At 36.3% G+C, this 11009-nt stretch overlaps 1 protein-coding gene across 1 annotated transcript; it reads left to right on the forward strand.

Annotated features, from left to right (window-relative positions):
- The first annotated feature begins 1921 nt into the window (after positions 1-1921).
- On the forward strand, positions 1922-4493 carry LOC149816824 (putative arabinosyltransferase ARAD1). The gene is made up of 2 exons (XM_089986972.1): positions 1922-2836; positions 3987-4493. The coding sequence occupies exons 1-2, from the start codon at positions 1922-1924 to the stop codon at positions 4491-4493; spliced, it is 1422 nt and encodes a 473-aa protein (XP_089843098.1).
- The last annotated feature ends 6516 nt before the right edge of the window (positions 4494-11009 follow it).

Genomic DNA, 11009 nt, shown 5'->3' on the forward strand with positions numbered 1-11009 from the left:
TTTGAAAATAATTTTAAATATTTTCTATATTTATTAAAAATAGCCAATTCAGGGGTGAGGCGTATCTATTTTCTGCTGATACGATATGTATGGGCGCCGATACGCATTGGGTAAAACGCTTGTTTTGAATCTTTCTCGTTCGTACCGGATCTAAATTCACCATATAAATTTGAATCTGGATTCAACTCTATTACATCAGACCTAGTTACGGATGTGGATATGGATTCAGAGATGTTGCTTAAAATTTGGATTCAGAATCAGGTCTATCATGAACTAAACAAGATCCAAATCGTTTGCACTCCTAGGTAACTCTTTTCTTGTTTTTGGAATAGCTTGCACTTATGTGCCAAAGTTGGATCCGGCTGAAAAAGAAAGAAAGTCCCAAACTGGCCCGCGGTCCGAGTGGGCTTTTCAACCAACCCAATAAGCCAACCAGAACCACCAGGTGAATCCGCATCCAACCTTTCTGGGTCTGAACTAGTTAGGGATCCGACCCATTGACAAACCTGGTTCATGCAAGGAAAATGCAGTGAAGATAAACCTTCTCCAACTAACCCAACCATCCAATATATTTATCGTGACTAACTGTTTTTTTCATATATAGATCAACAAAGAAAATAGTGAGTTCTAAGGTTTAAAGCAGGTCGGATAGGGACCCGCTTACGCTTGGCCTTTGAGTAGCGGATCTGTATCAGATATGGATTTGGGCCTGATCTCACTGTGGAATTTATGATCAGGACAGGATGTGTCTGTATGGTACTGGGTCTGCCGAAACAAATATAAGTCTCTGACTTTTCAAGTAGAAAGGCTAAAATGGGTTGGGTCACGCCCTACTGCGACCTGGATCTGACTGCATCTGATTATCTGATTCGACCATGTCTCTTCTGGACCTATCTCGATTCGGATATAGAGTATCTGTAACCGGCAATCTTCTGTAGGATCCGGGTGGAACGCTGACCCGTTTGGATCCCTGTTTAGTTCGTCAAACAAAGAAAAAGAAGGTAAAACGAAAACAGATACTCAACAAGAAAAAGAAATCTCAATAAAATATTATTTCAATGAGTACACATCTTCCAGAAAATCAAAGCGAAATTAGCAGGAATTTAGTTAACAATTTTGTATTCAATTATAAACAGAAATATCAAATATCAACCTTTGTAAGGTAATCTTTTCTTCCTACTTTGTCTTGGAACATCTCTCTGTGAAATTTCTTTTTTGGAATTCTTTATAATTTTCTTTTGGGTCATGTAAGCTGGGCTCTTACTGTTCCAAGTCCTCCATTTGATGTTTTTCTGATTTTATGTATGCTCTGCTGTTGTCAGGCCGAAACACCTTCATCCTGATAACTCTCTACTATTTTACAATAAAATTTTAGTCTTTCTCTCAAAAAAATACATGGTACTAGTTGCATAGGCCTGTAATCAATGAATATTTCGGATGAAATTAATATGGAGGATTTAGACGCATAAATCACGTTTTTTTTTATAATGCCACAAGGCAAAATACCGTTTTGTTTCTTGTTGGTTTTTTCTTTATCTTCTTTCTTACTTTGATGGATTTAATCTTGGTTCCATGTTCACCATCATTCTTAAGAGGTCAACCTAGCAAGATTAGTCCCACATCTTTTTTTTAAGGGTGAAAAAAGGACGAGTTGTTGCTGTTGGTGATGAGAATGATGAATATCTAAACATTTTTCTGTGGCGGGTGGTCATCAAAGTTGTTGTTTGTGGGAAGTCGCCTGTGAAAATTCATAAAGAAAGAGAAATCATGGCCTTTTATTGAATGGTTTTTCCCATAATGATTCTGCATGAAAGAATTTGAGCCATGGTTCAAGAAGTAAAGCTCCCTTTTCTGTTGTTGCCTTTTCGTTTCATTTAGTCATAGGGAGTTTGGTTTCCATCCCTGAACACGACTGAGAATTATGGGATCAAGCGAAGTAACAAGAAGGTTAATGTTCTGCATCTTCACTGTTTCTGTGTTCGTGTTCTTCTCCTGTCTGTTTCTTCTGAAGTCTAGTAATGCTTTTCTGCCTGAATCAGTTCTGATGTTAATGCTAGTCAACAGAAAACCAGTCCTTGCATCTCAACCCCTGCTTCCTCCAAAGCTTTTGATTAGACCATATGTTAACAGCAGTGATGAGAAACGGTCCTCCAAAACAATCGCTACAGCTTCTGGACCTAATACATGTGGGCCTAATCAGGGATTGATAAAGGTCTTTATGTATGATTTGCCACCTGAATTTCATTTTGGTTTGCTCGGTTGGAAACCAAGATATGGGAAACTGTGGCCGGATGTCGGCAGTGAAGTTCCGGCATACCCCTCCGGCCTGAATCTTCAGCACAGTGTGGAATATTGGCTTACACTGGATCTGTGGTCTTCGAGTAGTCGAAGCAGTGCAGTCGGTCCTTGTACTGCAGTTAGAGTAGATAATTCAAGCAATGCAGATGTGATTTTTGTGCCATTCTTCTCATCTATTAGTTACAATCGGGATTCAAAGTTGAATAGGAAGAAGGAAAGGCATAGTGAGAACAGGATGTTACAAGACAAATTGGTGGAGTTTTTGATGGGTAGGCAAGAGTGGAAGAGGCAGGGTGGGAGGGATCATTTGATCATTGCACACCATCCGAATAGCATGTTGAAGGCCAGGAAAAAGCTTCGAGCGGCTATGTTTGTTGTTGCTGATTTTGGGAGGTTCTCTGTTCATATAGCAAACCTTGACAAGGACATTGTGGCACCTTACAGTCATCTCGTGAGAACCATTTCTCCTGATGATTCCCTCCCGTTCGAGAAGCGAAACATGCTACTGTATTTTCAGGGTGCAATTTACAGGAAAGATGTGAGTCGGTTTTCTCTTCTTGCTTTTGCTTGTCCATTTCCTGTTTTAATTTTCCCACAAAAACATGCTCTCAAGAACGGCTAGAAAGAAGACATTGACAATAAATGAGAGGATTGTTTATGAACTGAAACTAAACTAATGCAGATTCGCATTCATGTACATGAGAAATATACATGCAACAATAATCTTTGATTTTAAAATGGAAATAGATTTCTTTGGAGTAACCATGCTATTCTTGCTATGATTCTCATGCAGAAAGTGTCATTTAGTCCATCTTTTCCGTGTCACCGTGAGAAGTTTGTTTCCTGAAAGTGTATGCTGGAAAATTGGATTTCAGATAATCCTTGTCATTGCCTATTAGAATGAAATTTTTAAATCTCTGAAACCAACTGGGCCCAATGCCTCAGATGCCATTAAGTGATGAAACCTGGAGGCTGGTCTCAAATCCGTTAGTGGCACACCGATAATTGGGTGACTAGACCTGTTCCAGATCACTTTCAAGCACAGGTATGGGCTGGAAGAAGTGAAAGACAGCTCCTAAGAGGCTTTGATGGACTTGACTGGCCGAGGCCGTATCTAGCAGAATCTTTGAACTTTTTTTCAGCTGTTGATGCTAGCACTAGGTTGAGAAGAAATTAGCACATGATAACTTTTTCAGTGTGATGTTCCGATAAACAGATAAAGATAACAAAGGTCAATCAATATTACAAGCTTCAGTTTGCTACCATTGTAAATGGCTGTCTGATTCTCTTAGAGTTTATTGTTTGTTGCTAGGTCCGTTTAGAATGGACATCTTGGCAAAAATACGATGAAAACAAACTTTCCCACATTTATGACACTATAATATATGTTGTTTTACCTAAAATTTTGTGTGAACATTATTCTGCGATAGTGAGAATGATATTGCATCAAATAGCAACTCATCATGATTCTTTTGTTTTTCTCGTGCCTGTGATCTAATCCCCTTGGTCTTTGAGATTGGTTCACTTGAGTTGCTCCTTCTCCATGGTCATATTAAACCCTAGTATCTGTCTGGTTTCTGTTCCCTTGATCACTTTGAGAATAATTAGTGTTCTTTGCTTTTATCAATTAAATTGCTCTCACTTCATGACCATATCAAGCCCTCTTATCTGTGAGGTTTCTGTTTCAGGGAGGAATTATCCGTCAAGTACTTTATTATCTACTCAAAAACGAGAAAGATGTCCACTTTGCTTTTGGAACTGCTCATGGAAATGGGATTAATAGAGCTGGTCAGGGAATGGTTTCCTCCAAATTTTGCTTGAATACTGCAGGTGATACCCCTTCATCAAATCGCCTTTTCGATGCAATTGTGAGTCACTGTATCCCCGTGATCATTAGTGATGATATCGAACTCCCATTTGAGGACATCCTTGATTACTCTGAATTCTGTATTTTTATACGTGCATCTGATGCTGTCAAGCCTGGGTTTATACTGAATCTACTCAGGGGAATTGGGCCAGAAGAATGGACCAAGATGTGGAAAAGGGTAAAGGAAGTATCACACCACTTTAAGTATCAGTTCCCGTCACAACCTGGAGATGCAGTTCAAATGATATGGGGTGCTGTTGGTCGGAAAATGTCATCTGTCCAATTGAAGTATCACAAGCGTAAAAGATTTGACAGGCATCATGAATAAAGGGAATAAAATGATGACAGCTGTCCCCTTAAGATTTTGGAGCTTATACATTGATTTTTTCTTTTTCATCGATTATAAGGGCGTGAGATTATAGTTCTTTTGATCAGACTAATGCAATATGTACTATTCCTTGGTGATTTAGTCTGAATAATACACATTGGGAAATTCATAGACCACTGATCTTCAACACTTGTGCTTCAAGAACTCTTAGATGATGAAACTCTTTTTTGCCATCATTGTTACAATAGTTGTAAAATAGTGCCCAATCACCAATTTCAATCTACGTGATCTCATGCAACAGGAAATTTCTGACTCTTGCAATGGAATCACTCCCATCAGAGTGTGCCGACAGGCAGGCAGATAAAAGACATCTGCTGTAGGAGTACAAAGAACTCCAGTGATTTGTTCTGGTGCCTAGGATTATGCAGTATTTTGAGGAAAGTTTTCTTAAGAATCTAATCAGGCTGGGAATTTGAAAGTTGGAACAGGGCCTATTCTATGAACAAAACATCAGTGGATGCCTATCTAAATCTTCATTCCTGGTTTTGTCTAATGAATCAAAGTCTTCCCTGTTCTTGAACAACAGTGCCCAATACCGAACCACAAAACTAAGTTTAATCTGTCTTTTGAATCCTTTATCCACAACGTTTGCATCAACTTTTCATTGATTATTGGAAAAAGGAAAGAGATGTCTCACCTGTTTTGTTGAACCAATAGGGCAGAAATATGAATGATAAACATGAACTATGGAACAGAGTAGACTATAAGAAATTGCTTCTTTTCGTCGGACCATAACGACTGGAAGGCTCCTTGAAGCAGTTAAAACTGAAACCAGCTGAATAAGAGTGTCCTAATTAACCAAAATTAAAGAATAATTTGATCGAGCATTTTATCAATAGCCCAAGAATTTTGATGCGGTAAGGTACAGTTTAAACTTGCCAATTAAGACGATTTTTCTTTCTATTGAGAACACCTCGATGTGGTACATTTTCTGTGGTTGGAGGCAACCATCATCACTGAATCCTTTCCAGTCATTTACTTGGATTCCTCAGCAATGATGGCTGAACATAGGAATTTGTAGTTCATGTTATCACATTTATGTACATATATCTCTATAAGAAACCTGTAAAATAAATAAAATTAGACAATACAGCTAATTCAACAAAAAAAACCTGCAAAGCTTCTACCATCTGGTTGAGAAACAACTGTGATTTTCCATGTGGGATACAAAAATGCTTCTCTGCTTTGTGTAGGGTAACTTCTCTGTTTTGTTGTTTTCTGCTTACTGTTTGGTAGGAACTACCAAAAGGATCAGCACCGGTTGTGAATGGGATCAGACCCTCTTCGAACACTTCGTTTGCTCGATTGGTTAGGATCGAATGCCAAAGGCGCAGGTCCTGTTTTCTTTTTGTTGTACACGGTGTTGACATCAACCTTTCCAGCTTGCAACTTCCTCGCCGTCGACACTACCTCTTTGCTCAGTCTAAGAGCAAGGTTTCTGCTTGTCAGACCATCTGTATGTCCTAGTTGAAGACTAAAGAACCCAATGCAGATAAGGAAGATGAGCAGCCTGTTACTAGAGGAAATCATTGTTTCCGTGCCAGAGAAATCCACCTATACTAGACTGATGAACTTACACGCTGCCTTCACCAATTGTGAATCCCTTCATCTCAGCAAGGCTTATCCTGTAGATTTAAGTTTGGTTCAAAGGCATAAAGCATAGAAGCTCAAAAGAGCCTAGAGAATGTTAGATTCACCCAGCAATCATGAGCCTGCAATTTAAGCAATCTCTGAGGCTCTCTTTTAGAAACGGTCTGACACACATAAATAAAGAGATCGGAACACCATCCTTGAGAAGCCAAGTATCTTTAGACTGATTCTCCTATCATTTGTGTTTCTTGAGTACCCCACACATCATCTCCTTATCATTTTTATTTCTTTAAAATACTATATACGTTGCCAAACACTGTCACCTTCTTCTAGGGGAATGTCGTGAGCCAGCCGTGTCACCTCTTTATGCTTGCATGCACCCTTTACGTGCGTGTTGTTCCGTGTTTCTTATTCAGGTTAGGCTGGGAATTAACAGGGTTGGCCTGGATTCTGCTTACCAAAATACAACTGGGTTGAGGGCCTATCTTTTTTACAGAAATGAAAAAGAACCAGGAAGCTTAGTTATAGAGTGCACCAACAAAATTAAAGCGACGTTCTTTTATCCAAATCCCTTTCAAAAATGCAATCACTTACATGTACAACTAATATCATGGTGTTGTTTTCTTGTAACTATATTATCTAAAATATATATATATATATATATATATATATATATATATATATATATATATATATATATATATATATATATATATATATATATATATATAAATCAAGAGAACTTGCTTCAGATTTGCTGCAGGTATTTTTGCTATAGCTTGCAGGTTGTGTACCTTGAGAACAGGATGTGAGCCACTTTGGAATGCTCCTATCATGGAAGTACAATTTTCGTCTCATTAAAAAAATGGACAAAAATTAAAAGAATAAAATGAAGCATGGTTGCTACCTAGGTGATTATGGAATAATTGAAGACCAATAAAGATTCTCAAATTCTTGGTAAGGGAGCGGATAATGACCATCAACAATTCATCTCCATTTCCTAGAGAGGGCTACTTTTGTCATTTTGAACAGGTTAAGAGAGACACCATCTTTATTTTTGAATAAAATATATATTATTTTCATTTTTTTTTATGTGGGGTCTTTTGAGTCCTTGACCGAGTGTTGGGCTGCTGTTGAATGAGCCATCCGTCCATCCAATTGTCAAATCCAGGAGTAGGTTTTGATAGCTTGCTACTATTGCAAGGAACCCAAAAGTGTGCAGGGGAAACCAGCACACGTTGCTTTATGCCAGATTTGATTATCTCTCTTACTTTAGAAGTTCTGCTTTGATCTTAACAGCTCTTAAATCGAAGCACAAAAATAAAGGGAAAAAAAAAGACAGCCATCCTTAGTTTCTGGTGCTGAATGGGTTTTCTTTATGCTTTTCTTTATTTACTTGTATTCACCTTCTTTTCTTCCTTTCTCTTTCTCTGATTGGATTTTCTCTCGGTCTAGTAGTTCCATGCTGTTCAAACAAAACCTCCTGCAAGCTTCCCCACATCATCATTCACAAATCCTCATCATCCTTTTCTCGAATATCTAGAACTCCCCTGTGTTTCCTTTAATTCCTTTCTCTCTTTCATTTTTTTTCTTGGGTAATATCACATGGAATCACAAACATTCTTTAAAGCACAAAACTTTATCAAAATTTGTACTATGCCATCTCTCTCTCTCTCTCTCTCTCTCTCTCTCTCTCTCTCTCTCTCTCTCTCAATTCTTGGTAAAACTATGAAAATGCGTGGTCATTGGAAGACCGTATGGTTTGAAAATCCCAGATGTGGTAGCGGTGCTTTACATGATAGAGATCCCACGCCAACATTGCTTTTTCGTTATGATGCAGGCCACAAGATGTTTATGAGCGCGCAGGCATGAAAATGGATTGGCATAATAGATTCGAGAAAGAAAGAGATTGTGCACATAATTCCAAGATTTATATAGATCCGCCTCTAATTATCAAAGGACTTACTGTGAGAAAACTCTTATACTAAGGGGGCTTAATTTGAACGAGATAGCTGGGTGGTTAGGTCACACAGTGGCAACCGAGGGGACTCAAATTCGACTCCGGGTTATCCCCAGTTTCACTGTCAAAAGAAAGTCCGGTAGTAAACATGTGATGAATTTGGATCACATGTCCAAGGGACTGATGTGGTGTGGGAAGGTGCTGATGTGGTATGGACCCCACTCTCAGATCCTAGGTAATCAAAATTGGTGGACCGTTGTGATCATGTAAAAATTTTCCTCTCGTTCCTCTTTTCCTTCTCTTTGCTTTTCTAGCCTTTATTCCCTTTTGAAAGAAAATAAAAAATAGAAAAAAAGAGAGAATGAGAAAAGAAAGAAGAGCGGAACTCTTTTGCTATGTCTCATTTGACCAAAATTTTGAAAATGTTTTAAAATTACTCACCTCCGTTTTGAAAATTTTGCGAGAAAGTGGAGATACGGGATTCGCTCGTCGGTACGAGATTCGACCGTTCCTGACGCCTTTACCAGAGGTAATTGAACCAAGGATCGAATTCATGCATTTTGTTTTGCTGAAATATTATCTAAGAATTTACTCTAAATCTAAAATGCACAAAGAATCATGCTTGTTCGAATGCAAATCCAAGGATGTATGCTTTTGAGAAAGTATTTTTGGAAATTTGGGATTCTTCAAGTGATTCTAAGATGAATTTGATAATCGAGTGAAGAAATGGTTTTTGAAAGTTGAATCTAACTTAGAATTTGAGATAGATCTGAAAAGGTATTTGAAGTTCTAAGTTTTGAAATAATCAGAGTTTTGAAAAAATAAATCTTGAATTGAAAAGAATGAAGAGAAAAGGGGATTTGAAGCTGAGATAGAAAAAATGAAGTTGCAAAGTCAAAATGGACTTTGAATTTGAATTTTGAATCTGAATTTCAAAGTGGAGATGGAATTTTGAAATGGAAATGAATTCCAAATTTAAAGTTCGAAATCAGGATGGAATTTTGGATTTAAGAAATCCAAACGGAATTTAAAAATAGAATTGGATTTAAGAAGTCTAGATGTGATCTGAAAATGGAATTGGTTTTGAAATTCGGGATTCAAGATAGAATTGGATTTGAAATCTAGAATTGGGAGTGGAATTAGATTTGAAATCTAGAATCCAAGACGAAATTTGAATCTGAAGTCTGAATCCTAAATGAAATTTGGATCCGAAATCTGGAATCCAAAAATGGAGTTGCATCCAAAATCTGGAATGTTAAATGGAATTGGATCCGAAGTCTAGAATCCAAAAATGGAGTTGAATCCGAAATCTGGAAACCTAAATGGAATTGGATTTGAAGTCTAGGACCCAAAATGGAGTTGGATCCGAAGTTTGGAATCCTAAATAGAATTGGATCTGAAGTCTGGGATCCCAAACTGGAGTTGGATCCGATGTTTGGAATCCTAAATGAAATTGGATCCGAAGTCTGGAATCCAAGATGGAGATTGGATTTGGAAAATCTAAATGAGACTTTGAGGACGGATCTGGATTTTGGAAAATCCGGATTTGAATTCAAAACTTATGAAAAAATCAAATTTTGAGATTCAGAATCAATCTCAAAACTTTGATTTTGAATTGAGGATCAAGACTCGATCTTTAGATAGAACTTTGAAGATAAAGAATAAACTTGATTTTAAAGTTTGAACTTGAAATCAGAAGATGAATCAGGAATTTCAAAGTTAATTTAAACTTTGAAATTTGATCTGAGATGTTAAATTGAATTTGAAATTGAATCCTGAAAATGAATTTGGAATTCCAAAGTTGAATTGAACTTTGAAATTTTGAAATTGAAAATTGCATTTTGAATATAAGAAGATAATTTGAAATTTCGAAGTCAAATTGGACTTTGAAATTGAATTTTGAATTTTGAAATGAGATAGAAGGATGAATTAAAATAGAAATTGAATATTGGTTTGAAAAATGAAGAAGATATTTGAAAATATATCTCAAAATCACTTGGATTTTGAAAAAAAGAAATTTGAAAATATGATGTAATTCTATCCTAAATGATGAATGAATTTAAAGAATTTGAAATTGAATTTTTGAAAATCATATTTCATTCTTTAAATGAATTAAAATAAGATTGATGATATAATATATTCCTGACTATGGTCATTGAGTGTATTATATAATAATCTACATTTAAATTCACATGAAGAATAAAATACATTTTGGTGCTTCTATAGAGTTTAAAATGAAATTAACTCTCAATATATCCTGATTATGACCATTGATATATGTTTTGAGTTAATTTTAAGTTAAACTCTGATAAAAGAAGAAAATATTTAGAAAAATATGATGATTTTTTAAAAGAGATCCAGTGTGGATCCAGTGTTATACCATAAAAGATGAAAATCTTAAGTTTTGTTTATATCTTGACTATGTCCATTGATGCAAATCGTCAACTTAGGATTTAATCACCTTTTATTAGAATGGTGCACATGCCATTCGTGTCCCCATTCGTGAATTTTTGAAATAAAAGATGAAAATGAATGTGAAACAAGCATTTCTAGAAAATATACATGCTCATACATTCTAATCTAAGATTATTATCATCTAGTTATTACAAGCTTGAACTGAAGTTAAAATCATAAGATTCTTAATCTAGGAAAGGAATTTTAACATTTTTGCATCTTTTCTGCAAAATAGAGTTAGCAAAAGGCAATATACAAAAGAAGATAAAATGCTACCTTGAAAGTAAGATAGACGAGATCATGTCCATTCTAATGAGGAATATTTATGCAAATTGTTGTGCTTATATCAATGATGAGGTATACATGTATATGCTAATGGAACAATTTATATACATGATTATACATATGACATCCTAAGCTAATGATGATCTGTATGAGAGAGGGTATATATA

This window comes from Nuphar pumila, chromosome 14 (genome assembly GCF_984573655.1).
Source record: "Nuphar pumila chromosome 14, dmNupPumi1.hap1.1, whole genome shotgun sequence".
NCBI lineage: Eukaryota > Viridiplantae > Streptophyta > Magnoliopsida > Nymphaeales > Nymphaeaceae > Nuphar > Nuphar pumila.